The sequence below is a fragment of the Triturus cristatus genome, chromosome 7 (assembly GCF_964204655.1).
Source record: "Triturus cristatus chromosome 7, aTriCri1.1, whole genome shotgun sequence".
Classification (NCBI taxonomy): Eukaryota; Metazoa; Chordata; class Amphibia; order Caudata; family Salamandridae; genus Triturus; species Triturus cristatus.
In genome coordinates, this window is record NC_140590.1 from 1,835,367,550 (window position 1) to 1,835,386,198 (window position 18,649).

At 46.6% G+C, this 18,649-nt stretch overlaps 1 protein-coding gene across 1 annotated transcript in view; it reads right to left on the reverse strand.

Moving 5' to 3' along the window:
* LOC146813354 (transient receptor potential cation channel subfamily V member 6-like) overlaps positions 1-18,649 on the reverse strand; it is a 255,753-nt gene that overhangs the window by 25,256 nt on the left and 211,848 nt on the right. The window contains exons 7-10 of the mRNA XM_085620168.1: positions 3,771-3,917; positions 2,726-2,941; positions 281-367; positions 113-189 (exon numbers count right to left, since the gene is read on the reverse strand). Of these exons, the coding sequence (XP_085476294.1) occupies positions 113-189; positions 281-367; positions 2,726-2,941; positions 3,771-3,917 (527 nt within the window). The remainder of the gene's footprint in view (positions 1-112; positions 190-280; positions 368-2,725; positions 2,942-3,770; positions 3,918-18,649) is intronic.

Consider the following 18,649-nt stretch of genomic DNA (forward strand, 5'->3'; position numbering starts at 1 on the left):
GCATGAACGCACACATTAAGTATTTATTTGTGACCCAAATAAACAGATCTTAGATGAGGTAAGTAGTATAAACGATACAAAGGAGTAGCGGTCAAAATGTGTGAATTCTTACATCATAATGTGGAAAGGACCTCCAAGCACGGTCTGACCAAAGTACCGGGCAAAGCCGACGCGAAGAATGTCTGGAACCTAAGAATAGACTGTAAGTTAGTGAGTGGAATACTTAGGAAGACTGACCACAAAGAGAGTGACGGTGGGAGGAGCCGCGTGAAGTCCTCACCTCCAGGAGTAATATTGCAATCGCCCCAATCACGCTGATCAGCTCGCCCACGAGCCGCAGATCATCCTCATAGGTACCATACGCCTCCTGTAAAGGAGAAAAGCTCCCTTGTTTACAAATGTACAGCTTATCAATTGTCTACTCATTGCATGTTTATTACATAAATGAATTAAAATAAAAAATAATAATAATACATCACTCTGCAAAAATGTATATCCAGGATAAGGTAAAATACAATTAATACTTATTTGACATCTTAGACATATATCTAAAAAATTGCTATATTCACTGTATTCCTACAATCAGACTTTAAAAATAACTTGAAAACCAGACACAGATCACAAAATATTTTTAACTGACACTATTTCATGTTCTGTGTAGTATGATATGGCAGTGTTTTGCGAAAACGCCTCTACGACCGTGTTATGAGATCACATTTCTGGAAGTTTCAATATATGACAAGTAAGTTTCTGCAAATTTGTTGTGTGACATTTTGTTGTGGTAGTAGTCTGTTCAGTTTTTTTCTACTGCTGTGCTTTGAACTGCTTTATAGCAATGCAATGTTTTATATTCTATGTTTGTATTGAGTTCTGCAGGGGCTTTTGTTCTTTTCTATCCTAGTATATATGTGCTATGTTGCTTTGTGTATGTTACTGTTTCACGTTCTGCTGTTTTCTTCAGGTGTCAACAAAAGCTGCTACATTTCCCACCAGAAGCAGCAAACAACAATAAGGTTCCCGTGGCGAGCAACCACTTACCACTAGGGTGGTAAAATGATGCTGGTGCAGAAGAAAACAAAATATGGGAGCTCGGAGTCGTACACAATTCAGAACAAAGGCATCAGGTTGTCCCATCAGGGCTTGAAATGTAAAGCAAAGTGCTCATGATGTACATAATCTAGTTCTAGTTCAGCCTGCCCTCAAATGTGTGCCAAGAAAAGCATTCACAGCAGGGAACTGGCAATGATGTTGGCATCCATGATTTTATCTTTAGATTGGAACCTGTTCCAATGATTCAGTGCTAGTTCGGTTAAATCTCTCCAAATATGTACAAACTAAAACAAGTTCGTCATTGTAAACCAGTACTAAGGTTTAGGCCCTGAATACAAGCTGTGTGGACTAGGGTGGGGGAATTACCACACTTAGTAAGTAGAGCTACCCCAGTGTGAGGTAATTACCAGGTGTGGCAAATACCTTTATGTTTGAGTTTTCAACCTGCAAATGAGGAACGCGATGCATAATGCAGGGTCGCCCTACCACCATCTGCAATCCCTGTCTTCTGTACAGGTCCTGTCCCCTGATAAACCTTGGCAGGTTCCATAGGTGACAAGAGTGAGAATAAGGGATACTTTATTGCTGAACTTTAAAGTGGGGTCTTGATAAATTTAAATTCTACCTTCAAAGTATCTTCAGAAAGAGTTCAGAGAAGGACCCAACCAGTTTTATGTTGAAGTGGTGGTTCCTTCTCCACATGATTGTCATTACCCTAGCCTCCTCAACTTCTGAGCGCTTCATTACCCTTTCAATTGCCACAATACACAATGTCTCACTCCGCATCCCAACCAAGTTACAAAGACATGTACGCCTCTACACAGAATGGAAACCAATTCTCCAAGGTTCGATAGAACGCAAGCAATATATGTAGTCGTTTTTCACTTCTTTATTTTTTATCTTCTTATAAAAAAGTGCTTTTTGATTGCAGCCATAGCTCTCCCTTCTTCGCTTTATGAGTGTTTCAATAACTTTTAAATTAAAACTTGATACAGCTAGAGGTCCTACTGGCATTGCCCCCGTAACACATCCACTCATTCTGAAATGTAATAAAATCCTTCTAGCTGGGAAAAGCCAAGGATCTTACCAGGTTATGGCTATTGTCTCAATAGCTGAATGGTTGCAAATCCACTTGAAGCTTCAAGGCTGACAGAATCCAGTATGGTTCACACTAGTTGACAAGTTCGATTACAGATGTCCAACGGGTATGGGTTTCACCTATATCAGTTTCTAAATTTAGGCCCAGTGCGTTATGTAAAGCAAAATGTAAGCTTTAGTTTCATGAACAGGCTCCCCAGTGTAATTGCAAATGGCATTGAAGCACTTTGCAGGGAGTACCCTGAACCTAAGATCAGAGGTTTATAGTTAGTAGATTAGTAAAAGGTATTTTGTGTATTAGTTGTGTTAGAATTGTGCTCTAGAAATGTGGAAATGTTTGCATGCTTGGTAGAGGTTAGAGTGATGGGAATGGATTTGAAAGGGGAAGTAGTATGGAGATAAACGTTTGAGAAGGATGTGTGGAAGTTAATGTACACATTCTGCTTTGATAAAGTGTCTTAGAGTCATATGGAAAGAAATATATCATGCTCTGAAACAAGCTGTTTAAAGTTTCTCCGGTTCGGCTGCCCGTCTCCCAAGTCCAGGGTCATCCCTTCCACCCTTCACCCGCACTCACCTGCAGGTTTTTCTGCACAAGTACTGCCATGTCCCTTGAATTGTTGATGGTGCCTGGATCTTTACTCTTCAGAGGTCGGTAGATGCAGCTCATGGTGACACAGATCATATAGATGACGTACAGGGCCGCCAGGAACCAGAAGTAGGGCCGGCCAAAGTTCTTCCACTTGAGACTCACCAGCTCCTTCACTGGAGTGAGGTCTAGAATCTGACGAGCCTGAGAGGGCAGAGGAAGAAAGGCGAATGAGTGACAATAGGGAAGGGAGGTAGCAAGGAGGTGTGAGAGTAAGAGAAAAGGACATCAAATAGGGAGTGAAGATCGCTTAATATTGGGCAGCGTCACTGGAATTATGTGATTCTGCTGCATTTTTCGCATAATTGTGGATCTGCCACATTTGCCAAATAAAACATCATATGCTGCATAATTTACAGATTTAAACATAAGAATGTGTTTGTCACTCAAACGGATCAAAAGTTACTAAAAATGCAGCAACGCTTGTTGCTCTGCATTGGAAGGCACTTGGCAAAGGTTGACTGTTCACCTTTCAGCTCCATATTGCTGTATTTGGATGTTTAACTTGCATTAATGAAGTGAGGCCTTTGTCAAGGCAGTGTGAACGAAGGCCCGCTCCCAAGAGTAACGTAGAGTCCATCGCCAGAGCACTCGCGACGTGTGCGACGTTCATATTGTAAGGCATTTTTAGCCTCATAGCGGAAGATGTCAGTAAAGGTAAGCGCGAAGAGTAAACTTTTCCTAGCACCTTTGCTTCCTTTCTTTTGCATCCTGTGCTGTTTTGTAAGTTGCACAGGTTAAATAAAATATCCTATAATCGCTATAAATAAAATATCGCCCTCTATGCTCTACTTTGACACTGCGTTTGTACAACATGTGGAATACCTGCTCAGAACTATCTCCAATGTCATGCTAAGATTGAGGACCACTGCTGATGGTCAGTTGCACAGGTGAAGCCCACACAGATGCCACACAGCTGCCAACGTGTGCCAGCACAGTGACGCCATGGAGTGACAGTCACACGCACACTTACCTCTCTTTTCTTCGCAGAGACGACGAGTTCCAGGACCGAGAGTTCATCGCCCCACGAGTCGATCCCTGTGAGGTCATACAAGGTGGACGTCATTGGGCCGAAGGTCCACTGGACTTGCTTCCTTTTCTGCACAATGTGGTGGAACATCTGTGGGGACAGTGAGAGACGAACCGACCATGAGCGGTGATGGCGAGGGCAAGCGACAAACCAAAATGAGGGGCAGGTTAAAATATAACAAAAAAAGCACTGCAAAGTCAATAGGTCTCGCCTCTGTGACCTACTGGATATTGTCAATGGGTTTTAGGCAGGGTGTACGGCACCCCTGATGCTGAGGAGCATGGCTAAAGGAAATAAACCTAAAAAAGGTGCTAAGACCCAGCAGTCCTAGTGTATTGTAGGCAAACTCCATGCAAGTGCAGGCGTACAAAATTACACGTGGTGTTTGTTACTGAAGCGCCGGAGAGGGGCAGGCAACATGGGAAGCCAGGGAGGGGGAATAATCATGGAGTGCGGGATGAGGAGGAGAATAAACAGTTGAAAGAGTTGGAAGACACGGATAGGGGGAACCAACAGGGAGGGTGGATAGAGAAGCAATAGGTGACCGAGAAGGAGGTAACGGGTGGAGGAAGCACCTCAGCGGGTGGGGTGGGGAGGAGAAGCAATGGGCAGATACTAAAGTAGGGCTGGTGGGCGAGAGAAAGCAACACAGAGCATGGAAGCGTAAAGAGAACACTAGGGAGACAGCTGGAAAACACATGCAATCTAGTGGACTGCTTAAGTTGAAAGAAAAAAGCAGGAATCTAAAAGTGAACAGAAGAGGGACACATGTAAGTTAGCAATGTGCCAGGGGTGGAATATACTCAAGACGGACAAGGCAAGCCATCAACAAGCATTTGCAATGCAATACGTCTCACATTTACAAGAGTTTGAGCTATTAGCATTGTAAATGACAATGTCTTATTTATGTGTTTTGCAAACCTGCAAGCAGTGTGTAAACTCGCATTTTGTACTTGTAGTGTTTGCTTACAAAAAGCAAGGCTGGCAGCAACTGTGCCTGTTTTACTGACAGACTTGCTTCTCGTAAGCAACAACTATAAGTAAAAGTGCGTGCTTACGCACTGCTTGCAGGTTTTCAAACCACATAAATAAGAGGTATTGTCAATTACAATGCCTATAGCTCAAACTCTCTCAAATGCGTGACCTATTGCATTGCAAATGTTTGTTTCTTATGCAACTAACAACCATTGACAAAGCCAATAGTCCTGGCTTGTTCTAGGTATAATGTTACTTGTTGCATTATATATCTGGATATAATGACAGAAACAGCAAAATACCAGTTGGGTAGCACATTATGCTAAGCACACATTATCAGCTTTTATGTTTTTAAGCCACACCCTTAATTACATCGGCCACGCCCCTTTGAGAGCCCCCCCAGTTCTTTCATCCCACTTAAAGCCCTGTGGCTCCATGCTACCACTTTTCAAATTCCTTGACTTTCATTTTACATGTCATTATTATCAAGTGTGCTGATCCGACTGGCTCAAATTAAATTAACTAAGGCCACAACTCGTGGACCAGGGTCAAAACGGACTCGATAATTCTCGCCTTGGTACCTACTCTAACCAGGAACACACTCGGCAACTCTGGGCATTAAGCTTGCCTCATCTCTACAACGGCCCCCCACAGACGCCGGGGATGCAGTGCTTAATTTGTGCCGGTGCTTTCCGGTGCTCAGTACCGGCACTTATTTTACCGGGCCGGGTCTATACAGTTTTCCTCCTGGCCCGGTAATTATTAAAAATAAATTCCTGCCCTCCTTCTGTGGCTGCCTGCTATGTCCTCGGCAGTCCCACCCTAGCCAAGGCATATTGAAGAAGCGTCGTCATCACGTGAGTGAGGTCACGTCGCGCCTGCCTTTCACTTAAAATTGGTTTATTTCCGGACCGATGGAGAATGGCTTGGGGCGGGCAGCGGCTTTTGGCTGAGCTGGGGAGAGGGCAAGGCAGTCTGGAAGTGTGCAGGACTGCCAATAAACGTTTCACAGTAGCACAACGTCCAGCAGTAGCGAGTATGTTCGAGCGCCCGCTCTCAATACAGGTATCATTTTCATAGATTTTACTTGGTTCATGAAGGCCACAAGAGCAGCTCCAAAATTAAATATCCGGCATTGAGGCATGTTTTATTATTCCCCCGTCTCCCGTGCTGACCGAGGGTCTGGCTTCAGACTTATTGCCTTGTAAAATCTGTAGGAAGGGTACCAGAGGCTGCTTTTTTTGAGTCTCATTGTTTTGCTAGCATTTAGCAGCATGCTATGAAAAGGAAATCCTTCCTAGGTTTATTTTGCTGTCCTGCCTTTCAGAAATTGAAAAAGAGTGCGCAGCATGCATTTAGATCAGCACTGGCTTGGATCTGTTTCTAATTCTGCATTAGAAGTGCTCATGGTGTGCACTTGCGGCTCTGCCCTCATTAGTCTATCAGTTTGTGTTGGTCCGTGCCTATAATATTTCTTTTGGTGGATTAACGTTGAAAGCTTATTTCTATGCCTTTAGGCTATGTTTATCCAAACAAAGATGATGCACACCATTCTAATTATTTTATTTTAAGTTACTTGAAACTAATTTGACATTTGCATGCAGCCTGGGCTTGCGTGCTCTGCCCCTGTAACACACATGTATGAAATCAACAAAACTGGAATGTTTGGCTGGTGTAATTATAACTGCCTCGTCGATCGTTTGCACCCAGGAAAGTTTAAGCAGAATAAACAACATGACGTCACATGGAAGGTGATTTGGTAACATCACGTCCACAAGTGGTAATTCACATTGGACTAACAGACTGTCATTGCTTATCATCATTGGATGTATAAAAATGTTTTTTCATCAACAAATGATCAATGCTACGTAGAACATCTAAATTGAAAAAAAATTGCTATGTTGTATAACCAAAAATGTGGAAATCGTCAATATTAACTGGTTGTTGGGAGGGCGAGCCATGTGATTTAATGGGACTGGTATTTCTGAATACACAAGTTCTTAGAAGCCAGAGGTTAATTAGTAGGTGTAGGTAGTTTCGCAGAGGCGTAGGATGTAGTAATTTATGGGACTTTTATTTTTCTTCAGAGCACATGGACCTGAACGGGCAGGTAGAAACATTTGGTTAATTTGTAGGGTAATAGTAGTGTGTGATCATGCTGCATGAGCTACAAAGGGGAGGATCACGTGGTAGATGCAAATTGAGCACTTTCACACAAAAGATGTGGAAAGCGGTTGGAGTTCATGCACTGTGAGATGGAGAAAGCAGGTACACAAGAACACTCAGTTCATTTTGGTTTTCATTACTCTCGAGTCCGTTTTTAATCAGCTGATTGTGAACAAAATGGGTGATCGCATGGGCCAAGCACTCACAGGGTGCATGCATGTGAACACAGATGTAGAAGATAGGAGGGTACGCTTTGGGAGCATTTCTAAATATGTTTTTATGGGCACAATTTGCACGAGTTTAAACACGTTCTTGAGGGGGCCAATGTAGATCAATGAAAAGGTGTTGTCTAAAATATGGTTGGAGTTTACACATAGCGTAATGCGTTTAAAACTAATTTTGACGGATATTGGTCTGAACAAAACACGAAAGGTAATTTTTTTTCCTTATAGTAACCCCTGAAGAAGGGCTATTGGAGCCCGAAATGCATTGGGTAGAACATGATAATACTGCCATGGATGAACTATGTATTTCTGCGTGCCCTAGAGAAAGGCCTAGATCGGCATAGCTGTTGCACGAGAAGAAATGGGAAAACATATAACCTTACATGTGAATGGAGTGAGCAATGAATGAAAAAAGACACTGGATCAAATGAAACAAAACTGTTAAAAATGAACAAGGCTATGGTATGAACATTCACAAATTACGCTGTGCGTCTGGAATAGGAGCGTAATCATGTTCCAGTTTTGTTGATTTAAGCTATGTTTGGCACATTAGCATATAGCAATGGGCTCACTTTTCATCTTTTTTTATTTTTTAATACATTAAGGATGCAACCATGGGTCTGCAATGCCGGGAGAATGTTGAATACTTTTGTCCTTTTGCTGTGACAGGAGATAGCTACGCTATAAAAGAGCACATTGGCACACCTGTTTAGATCGCTATAGGGCTATCACTGGCATATGTGATTTCTTGGCATGTAAACATCGTGTGACCATTGCCTCTGAAAGTGTGTCATTTCATTTACCCTAAATTCAGTTACTAGATGAATGAACAAAACAGCTGAAACTGACTGGCTCGTACATAAGTGTCTGTTGATTAAAGTGTCTAAACGCAAAATGAGTAGTAGTATGCTGCGGAAACCATCGTCTGTCTCCTTAATTAAATCTACTTATGGTGAAATGCCACACTGACCCACTACACTGTATGTAATTGGCTTATTATAGGATGGAAAGGGTGAACTTTTGAATAAAGAGTTATCATTTAGGAACTAAATTGAAAGAGTCATGCATGACTTTCATTCTTCCACTCCTGTTGCCTCTCGAGGACCCAAGAGTCATTCATGTTGTGCAAAGGATTTGGTGCACACTTGTTAAAATGTAGAATGTTTAGAATACACTATACAGGCAGACCTGTGCAAACATGCCTGGAGAGGAAAAATTGTAAAAGGAAGCTGTAATTTAAAAATATGACATTGTTTCTAGCTTCACATGGAGTCAGTTAATCTGGGATGTATTTTTCTATACTTAAGTCAATGTGAGTGGCTGAATTAACGAGTTTGTAAGTGAACGTGTTGGCAGTGCCGGTTTTAGCGCTCCATGCGCCCGAAAATCTCTTTTGGCGGCGCATGCACCTAGCTCAAGGAGGTGGGAGGGAGCACCATGTTCATATACCCTGTGAAAGAACTAAGCCTTAGAACTAACAATGGCACGGGCTTTCACAGTGCATGCGCAAATGGCAGGCCCCCAAGCTTGCCACTCAGCGATATGATGTCCTAAATCGCTGTTGTGTGTCTTGGACAGAACAGCTGTGCATTGATGAGACAGGCCCAGAATGATACAGCCTTGTCACCCCTCACCTTAACATAATTGATTACTTTATATTTAATAAGGCAGTTGTATACTCTTTTCTTGCTCTTACTCAGTATCTGCTTTTCTTCCTCCCCTTCACACCATACTCCTTCCCTTCTCTCCATTTTTCTATCACTTGCTGCACGACGGCCACATTTCCCCTTAATCCCAGTTCCCCTCATTAACTGCTTTTCATTTTTCACCTTCTCATCTTTCCCATCCACTTTCTTTTCACACATCTACTGCTGTCTGCTCTTCTTCACTTTTTCCTCTTTTCTTTTTTCATTGCCATAATGTTCCACTCCAGTCTTGCACTCCCTATCTCTGCTTTCCTCTCTTCTCTTCACATTCTTTGTCTACCGTATCTATCTTTGCCTTCAGCCCTCTCCTCCTTCCTTACTCTCCCTTTTATGTTTTTCCTCCTTGCACATGTCTTCATATGCACTCCAGGAATCTGTGTTTGTTCTCAGGGTCATAAATTTAAATCTTGGGGCGGCAACTCAGTCTTTCATATTTCTGAGATCGATAAAATGTGTGCCATTGAGCTGGTTAACAACATTTTAAATTCAATGTAAAGGCCCCCTTTGGTGAATATGTGCTTTACAAACATACATGGTATGTTAAGGACACAAATGTATTTCAATCTTTTGTTTTTCTATGCAATATTATCATGTCATTATTCTCTCTGTTCCTCTTTGACCCAGTACTTTTCGTATCGTATTCATTTCCCTGACCTCCTTTCTTTCCTTCGTCCCATCTTTTTCTTTTCCCTTTTTCTCTTCCTCAGCACCTCCAACCATGCCTCCATTCCCCTCTTGCTTCCTTACACCCTCATTCCATTCTTGCTTCCTTACACCCTCATTCATTCCCCATGCTTCCTCCCTTGGTGCATTTAATCCTTCTTCCTCCATTCTTTCCTTACTTTGTTTTCCTGCTCCTTCCTTCACCACTTCTTTAATTTCTTCCTTTCTTATCATCAACCATTCCTTATGCTTATCTTGCGCCTTTCCTTTCTTTCTTTTCATCCATCTCACATCATTCACTTCCTTTATTTCTTCCTTTCACATTATTTTCTTATTCCCTCCTTCTTTCATCCATTGCTCATATATATCCTCACTCTAGTACTCCCCTTCCTGCCTGCATTTGTTGCTGCCTTCTTTAATGTATTCCTTCCTTCTAAACAGCACAGGACAAGCACATTCCTTTTAATTTCCAAAGCTGCCTCAAGTCCTCTAATGACCTTTTCTGAAGCTGCATTTTGAGATTTATACACATCCCCTAATTTGAGTTCACTTTTAAGTTTTTATCATAGGCTTCCCATATGTTACATTATGTTAAGTTATATTGATTTGTAGAAATACTAATCACCCGAGAGGGTATCCAGGCACTTGGGCAGGTATGTATATGTGAGGTCCCCAAGGTGCTTATGTGAAGAGCCAGGTCTTCAGCTTCTTGCGGAACTCAAGATGTGAGGAGCGACTATGATGTGTTGAGGCTTGTAGATGTGGGTGGAACCAATAAAGGAAATGGGTGGAGCCAGATGAAGTGGGCGGTGCCAGGAAAGTGGGCGTGGCCTCGGTGAAAATTGTTTTACAAATTAAGCACTGCGGGGATGCCTGGTTTCACCTTGGAGATACCCAGAAAGGGACCATCTCACAGGGATAGCCAGGACGGGTTCCCCAGCGGTCTATATCGCCGGGACACTTCCAAGTAGCTGTGCGCTGTATAAATGAAAATAACATAACATAACTCCCAGAATAAATTAAAATGTCAACAGAAAACTCAGAACTGCAAATACCGCGTCCAGTAAAATGAAGTCATCTGGTCACCCTACCAATGAAGCTTCCCTAGTTGTTGCACCTATACTCCCTTATAAACCCTACTCTCTAGTCTGGTCTGCTAGGGTCTGAATGCTTCCTCACTTGTGATATATTTCCTCGAATTACTCCCCGCTCAACACGCCACAGCATCCATGTGGGGAATCTCTTCAGCGCGCCCCCACCAGCCCCCTAGAGTAGCTGGTGGAATATAAATACAACACTATGCTCTTAATTAAAGAATGGGGGAAGGGAGTGCCCACCCCGTGATATGGACCTTGGTAAACACGGAAGGCACGAGGCCTTCCGGATTGTGGCAGCCATCTTGGAATGACATATACTCATTTGTCAGCTCGAAACAGTTTTGTAAAAATACAGTTCTGCCCCTTCATTCTATTTTGATAACCGCGGAGGTGAGTTTTGGAAAATATCTGTCCTTCCATTACAGTGTAACAACCATGGTGACTATCCATTCTGTGAATTATTCCCTCTGGCCGCCGTACTCACCAAAACGACGTCACCTTCCAAAAGTAGAACTGCAGAAGACAGGGCCTCACTCACAACAGCGCTGCCTGGGGGCGGATGGAAAAGAAGGGAGCTTTACTGTGCCACGAGACAGAGAACACATGGATGGGCATCGAGGACAATGCACGTGCAGGACTTCGGCCCGTCTACCACGGACCAATAGAAGGCACATTCCAACACGTTAGGCAATCTGAAACCCCTGATAAAAGGAACCAGGCGCACACCACACATTGGACTCAAAGGGCTTCAGGCCCCCCCCCGTCGTGTGTGGCAGCCCGAGATGAGACGGCTTCCCGGGGACACACACACAGCCGCACCCGAGCACTTCACAGGTCTTTAAAAGACCATTTGCATGTTAATGAGGCTTTGTTGCTTTTTCACCCCTTCTTAGAACCCCCGCATCTCCACTCTGCCTATTGCTTAAAGATTCAGCCTCCCCCGAAATTTTTTCTTAGCCCCCCCCCCCTGAAATTTGGCTCTAGTTGCGCCTCTGAAAGGAACGCAGGTGTAAACACAGAAGGCGGACAAACAAGATGCGCTGATTGATAACCATACAGAGTGAGAGTAACTAGGCCGAGGGAAACTTTCCGTGGTCGACCGAAGCACAAGCATTTGCAATGCAATGGGTCTCGCATTTACGAGAGTTTAAGCTATTGGCGTTGTAAATGAGAATGCATTTTATTTAGGTTTTAAACACCAAAACATAAATAAAAGGCATTGTCATTTACAATGCCGATAGCTTAAACTCTCGTAAATACGAGACCCATTGCATTGCAAATGGTAGGCATCACGGACAACGGGAGAGAGGGCGGGGAGGGTAAAGAAGGCACGGACAACGGGAGGGAGGGTGGGGGGTGTTAAAGAAGCAGTAGCGGCTCCTGGAGGGAGTGTTGCAGAGCGGGGGAGGGGCACGGAGGGGACCAGTAAACTATGGCACATGGCCGAACAGAGTTAAGTAACTAAATCAATAAATAAAACTAATTACATTGCGCGCGTTGCATCGCAAATGGCAGTAAGAGATACTCGATAAAGAAAACAGTGCTTAAAGACTAAATAACATGTACCATGTAACAACCAAAGTAAAAGGGCCAGGGAGGTGACAAATGAAGGCGAGGTGGTAGTAAGGAGGGACTAACAAGCCTATTTACGAATCAGAAGCCAGCCTTTAGAAAAGACAATGACACCAGCCAATGGCAAATATGGGCAAGAGTGGGCGGGGCTTCTACTCCCTACTCCACTATAACAAGTCTTACAGAGCAGCACATGCATGCTGACTGTAGGCTCGACCTAAAAAGAAGCAAGCAAATGAAAGTGTCAAAGGAATGCAATGGGTGGTCTCCAAGCCCCTGCTTACTCTTGGTAGATCCACAATACGTCTTGCAACAGACGGCACATGCGCCGTCACATAGGCTCAACCTGAGAAAGGCCTTTAGTCCTTTGCAAAATGGTGGTGAGAGTGAGACTCGTGTTGACAGAGGGAGCCAGAAAGATGAGGGTCAAAAAATAAAAGGAGGATGGCTGGAGATAAACAAGGGAATTTATCTGAAAAGAGGAATTCGCTTGTGTGTGGGTGTGAGAAAGGCAGCGAGGATGGCTGTGCACAACAAAAACAGCAAACTGCATAGAGAGAAAACAAGAAAGGTACACAGAGGACGGATGGAGGGAGGATATACATTAGCAAGAGGTGTGCAATGCTCAATGGAATCTTGCACTATTTTTACTCAACTATTGCTTACACAGATTGTATTTGTAATACATCTTTTAATTTACAAAGGATGCTGGAGCTATTCAGGATACGCCATTTTCTCAAAACGAGATTTGTGTCCAAATACATTGCTACATTGAAGGAAAACCAGCTCAACTGTGCCGCTGACCGCGGCCCCCGCAGGGGGCCACTCGGCGGTCGGCGCCTTAGTGGCCCCGGGGCCCCGGTCACCCCTCCCCACTCCCTCCTTCGGGGGGGGCGGGGGCAGGGATCCTGATTGTTGCCCCCCCTCCGTGTCGGGGGCCGGAAGTGACGCGCAAGGCGCGTCACTTCCGGGCCCAGGTGTGAGGGGAAGGCTATTTAGCCTTCCCCCACCCTCACTGGCGACCTCTTTGTCGCCCACCTCGCCTTACCTCAGCAGCATCGGTTCGTCGTCCGCACCATCCTCGTGTGACTCCGGCCCCCACGGCACTGTTGATCGTCGTCGCCTCTACGCTTACGTAATTTGGTGAGCCTTGCAGCACCCACTCCGCCCCGGCCCTGTCCCTGGGCAGTACCAGGTGACGGGGCCCTGTGGCGAGGAGAACCACAGGCGGAGGGGATGCAAGAGAGGGGCATGTGGGTTTGGGGAGGCGGGCGTGGGCTGAAAACCGCGCCGATTCGCGCAGAGCATTGCTGAGGTTGGGGGTGCGGGCCTCGCCAGGGGCATTTGCGCGAGGGCAGCTGCCATTAAGCTGCGGCCCGGCTCCCTCGGTCGCGTAGATCCTGGGGTATGCAGCGTACTGCGCTCCCATAATTATCGAGTGCGCGCTGCGCTGGACACTACCCCCGTCCTGTTCACTTAATCTCCCCGTGCCTATATGTATGTAAATACGGTGCGACGTGATCCAATACCTTCGGGTCGAGTTCGCGCTAGAGAAAGAATTTATGCATAAGAGCGAAATGTATATTGGGACCGAGGCTCAGGTCCTCAATCTCAATTGGGTTGGTGTTTTCGAGTCTCGGGGCCGCGGTTGCTTTTTGTGATGCGGGGTATATCACTTAATCTCACCGTGCCTATATGTATGTAAATACGGTGCGACGCGCTCCAATACCTTCGGGTCGAGTTCACGCTAGAGAAAGAAGTTATGCATAGGAGCAAAACGTATACTGGGTCCGAGGCTCTGGTCCTCAATCGGGTTGGTGTTTTCGAGTCTCCGCATTCGGTGATTCGGGGTAAATCACTTAATCTCCCCGGGCCTATATATGTAGGTAAATACGGTGCTACGCGCTCCAATACCTTCGGGTCGAGTTCGCGCTTTATAAATATGCAACTAAAAAATATAGCGGAGGTGAGCTGTGGCCCGCGCGTGCGCCAGGGCACCCACATTTCGTAACCGGTGCACATTTAAAGCGCTCTAATACCTTTGCGCTACATAAATCCACATTAAATAGGGTAAGTGGTTACTGAGCTATCCGTGCATAGTGTCACCATGTCACAGGGGCTCGCTGTGCTCCCCGGGTTTAGGCCGGGCGCCAGGCTCGCGATCTGCCCGTTGCATTCAGGAGTAACCCACCTTCATGACCCCCGGTCCGGGGAGGTCGGGTCGCTGATCCGACCATTACCCTGCGACTCTGTCGCCGCCTCGATCGCGGAGCAGCGGGTGTCTTAACGCGGTGAGTCAGGGGAGAGGAAGGGGTTGCAGGCTGGATGGCCGACTATGGGCAGGAAACCAGCCTTTGATCCTCGGGGTCGCGTCTGCTCCGGCGATTCTGGGCAAACGATTTTATCTCCCCGGGCCTGAATGTGCTATGTGTCGCGTCTGCTCCGGTGATTCTGGGCAAATCAAGTATTATCTCTCGGGGCCTGAATGTGCAAGGTGTTGCGTCTGCTCCGGTGATTCTGGCCAAATCAATTATCTCCCCGGGCCTGATTGTGCAAGGTGTCGCGTCTGCTCCGGTGATTCTGGCCAAATCGATTATTATCTCCCCGGGCCTGAATGTGCAATGTAAATGCGGTGCCCACATGTAGGCACTGATTATACACGGGGCGAGTTCGCGCTACATAAATATGCAATATGTATTCCTCTTGCGGCCTGGCACTGCCCTGTTTGGTTTGTTTTGTGGGGTCGGGGGGGGGGAACGGCACTCAGCAAGCGTAGCTAAGGCCCGGCCCCACAGTAGGCTAGTTTGGGTGTCCCAGCAGGGAGCGGGTAGCCGCCCTCCCTCTGCTTTGCCCTGCAAGGGTGCGGGTAGTAAGTAGCAGGGGGCCGATCCCGGGGGCCAATGCATGGCGACCGAGAGTGGCACTTGAGCAGTAAACATCTGGCGGGGCTTTCAGGCCAGTGCGGGTTCTCTCTGGCCCGCTGGGGTCATTTCTCTCAGGGTGGGTAGCGACGCAACTAGCGTCCAAGGCAAGCGCTCTGAGACATGCGGGCCCAGCTTGCGCGACATAACATGGGCGGATACGGCGGAGAATGGAATACATATGCGTGCGGCGCCCTGTTCATGAACGCTTCAGAGTTTGTCTATGTTGCTGGGAGGACGGGGTGGGGGCGGGCGAGCAGCCTTTGGTCTCACCCGCTGGGCCGGGAACCAGGGTTCTAGCCTCGTGGTCGACTCTGCAGCGGGCCGCGCTAACCATGGGGGATGGCTTGTTGTTGGCCATATTTGCTTACGCCGATGGGTTGATCGGCGTTGCAGAGGTCTCCGTGTCCGCGCGTGGCATCTGAGCAGCTCTCAGACTTGCTACCCAGTAAGCCACATTGTTTGAAAATTGTGGCGGCAGAGCTTTTAAGCCTCCAAACGAATTTTGAACTTAATGGTACTTCTGCTCGCTAAGTATTTTCCTGTGTGTTCAACTTCTTGGCTGCTCTCAGAAAAGTGGACAAGCTGCAGAAAATGAAAAACGTTTGCCGCGTGCCTCTAGGTAGTGCTACCCATGTTGACTTGAAGCACACTTCACGCGCACTAGCTGACTTATTAACGAAAATGGAAAGCTAGGTCTTGCTTTACGGGGTGAATCATGTGACGGGGTGAATCGTGTAGTTGGCCTACGGGCTCAGGCGGTCATTATAGAATGGGGGGACCCGGTTGCAAGCCTCGGCAATGGCGCTGTACAACCCAGTGATCCTGTGTAAATCACTTATTCTCCCTGTGCCGGATATAAAAGGAATGGTGTCCGCAATTGTGCTCCGCCTCGCTAATGATACCCGATGTTCCTCCAAGCGCCTGAGCCCACCTCCACTCACTGCCTTATAAGATCTCATGTCAGGAGCCCGAAGAAATGTTTAAGCTTTCCCATCAATCGGATCAACTCTTTCATCCCATTTGCTAGACAACCCCGAGTTAAAATAGACGCCCGCCTTCCTGCTATCCCGGTAGCCGCCTCATTAGCGGTAAGGCTTGGGAGCATATGTGCAAGCAGGGCTTGATCCCACATAATGAGATGAACGCGTCTCAGCATCGCCGGCACTGTTGTCTGCTCTCCAACAGAAAGAGACAGATTACCGGCGTCGGTAACAGATGGCGCACAGAACGGCGCACTGTGGGATATCAGAAAGAACATTAGATCTTGTTATATTCAGTGAAGTAGTATTTACCGCCACTGCTATCCACCTGTCTGATACTTTTTCCCCGCAATGAAATGCACTCAATGGATTGTCAGGAAATGACGTCAGGCCAGAATATTCACTCATTTGGAGATAGTGCTTATCCATGTGTCCTCGCATGGGCTTTACTGGCTAGGGTTGTAGAGCTGGGTATGTAGCTTCTTCAAGGGTGCCCCGTGGAGAGGAGTTCAGCTTTACAGAAAGTTACGAATCGATAAAAGATGTAGTTAATAAATAGTGATTATTTGGCATATATCCTTTGTAAAGACCTAACTAAAACGTCAAATGCAAACCTGGTAGCTAGAGGGCGTAGTGTTCAAACACTAGTACCATCACACATATAAGGCGCTGAAAGGGCTGTGCAAAGGGGGTGACCAAGGATTGCCTGCATAGAAGGTGACATCGCTGTAATCTTTCTTGTCAACTCGGAACCCAATACACTTTAAATCTGCATCTGCACATGCATAATATTCAACTTTTATGATGTGATGGTTGGACGCTAAGATGTACATTTTTTGGGTCGTGGGTGAAATCAACAGTCTCTACTTTGTGATTTAATGCAGACTGTTGACGAGTCAGCCTGCAAAGGGACTAGTAGAAGTAGTAGTTATAGTTTATTCGCTCATTTTGACATAAAAAGCAAATGAATCAGGGTGGTCCGCATGGGGGCCATGCCCATCCTTTTATGCCCATCTGCATTCGTGGTGCGCCCCATCCTCGGTGATTTCGGCCAGTATGACACCCCCTGCTCCGGAATGGGCGGTGCTAGTGCCCAGCGCTTTAGGGTTTTCGCGCACAGTACAGGTTTGAAGCAATTTCGTTATTCCACGCGGATGGGGCGAGCGCGGGCAAGGGGTAGGCGTTGTAACCTGTGAGTTGGCTGTTGGTTTAGGGTAACCAGTTCCGGCCCGCGGGGTTGCGTCCGCATTCGGCCATTGGTATACCCCCCGCACCTCACTGGATAATCGGGTGCGGTGCTCGTGTTATCTGGTACACTCGATCACGTAATATTGTATTTTGAATTAAGCGCCCAGTGCCTGGATGTGTAACGTAAATAGGGCACTCATGTAAAGCGCTCCAATACTTTCAGGTCGATCTCGCACTTTATAAATATGCAACATGTAATTGCGGGCTGCCTATATAGGCAGATCCATGATACCAGTGCATGCATTGCTCGCAAGATTTTGCTCCATATACTCGAGCACGTAGGAGACTAGCGTGGGTTCACGGCCCCAAAACACCAGCACTGCACGGCTGGGAGCTGCCTGGGTCCCCGCTGATCGCGGGAGGTGCAACACATGTGGCGCTCCCTGGTTAAGGTTATCGCCCCCCCTCCCGTCGGCTACGCTGCCGTTGAGGGTGGGGGGGCATGCAGTGGGCTGCGTGCGGCAGGCGCAATGGACCTGGCACAGGGATCGTTTAGTATGATACGAATCTTGTAAGCCCCCCGTGCTTGAATGGGTAATGTAAATAGGGTGCTCAGGTAAGGCGCTCCAACACCTTCAGCTTGCGCTATATAATTATGCAACATGTATTGCTGGCTTCCTATAAAGCAGATAAATAATACAAGTGCATGCAATTCTCACATACGCGATTACTGGCATTAATAAACCCCCCGCACCTCAATGGAGAATCTGGTGCGGGCCTCGCGCGGTTCGGTCGGGGAGCGGGTAATATGGTATGAATGTCGTAAACACCCCCTGCCTGAAGAGGTAATATAAATACGGTGCTCATGTTAAAGTGCTCCAATGCCTTCCGGTCAAGTTCGCGCGATATAACTATTCATCATGTAATTGCAGGCTTCCTATAAGGCGGACACATGATACCAAGACATGCACTGTCCACATCACGCGATTACGGGTATTACTAATCCCCCCCGCTCCTCAAGGGTTAATCGGGTGCGGTGCTCGTGTGGCCGGGCACGGCGATCGTGTTATATGGTACGAATCCCCTATTCTCCCCGTGCCGGCTTGTGTAAGTACGGGGTCGAGTTCACGCGACTTATGAGGGCTAATTACAGTAAGGGTCGCGCAGTCCGATCCTGACCACACGTGACCACGTGTCGCTCGTCTCCAACCTTTTGCTGAAAGGGGGCTTGGGTCGCTTGTCATTGTTGTCTCGTTACCCACCCCCATTGCTTACGGCCTCGCCCTCCCAGGTGCATCAGTCCTTGGGCAGGGCGGACCAGTGTGGG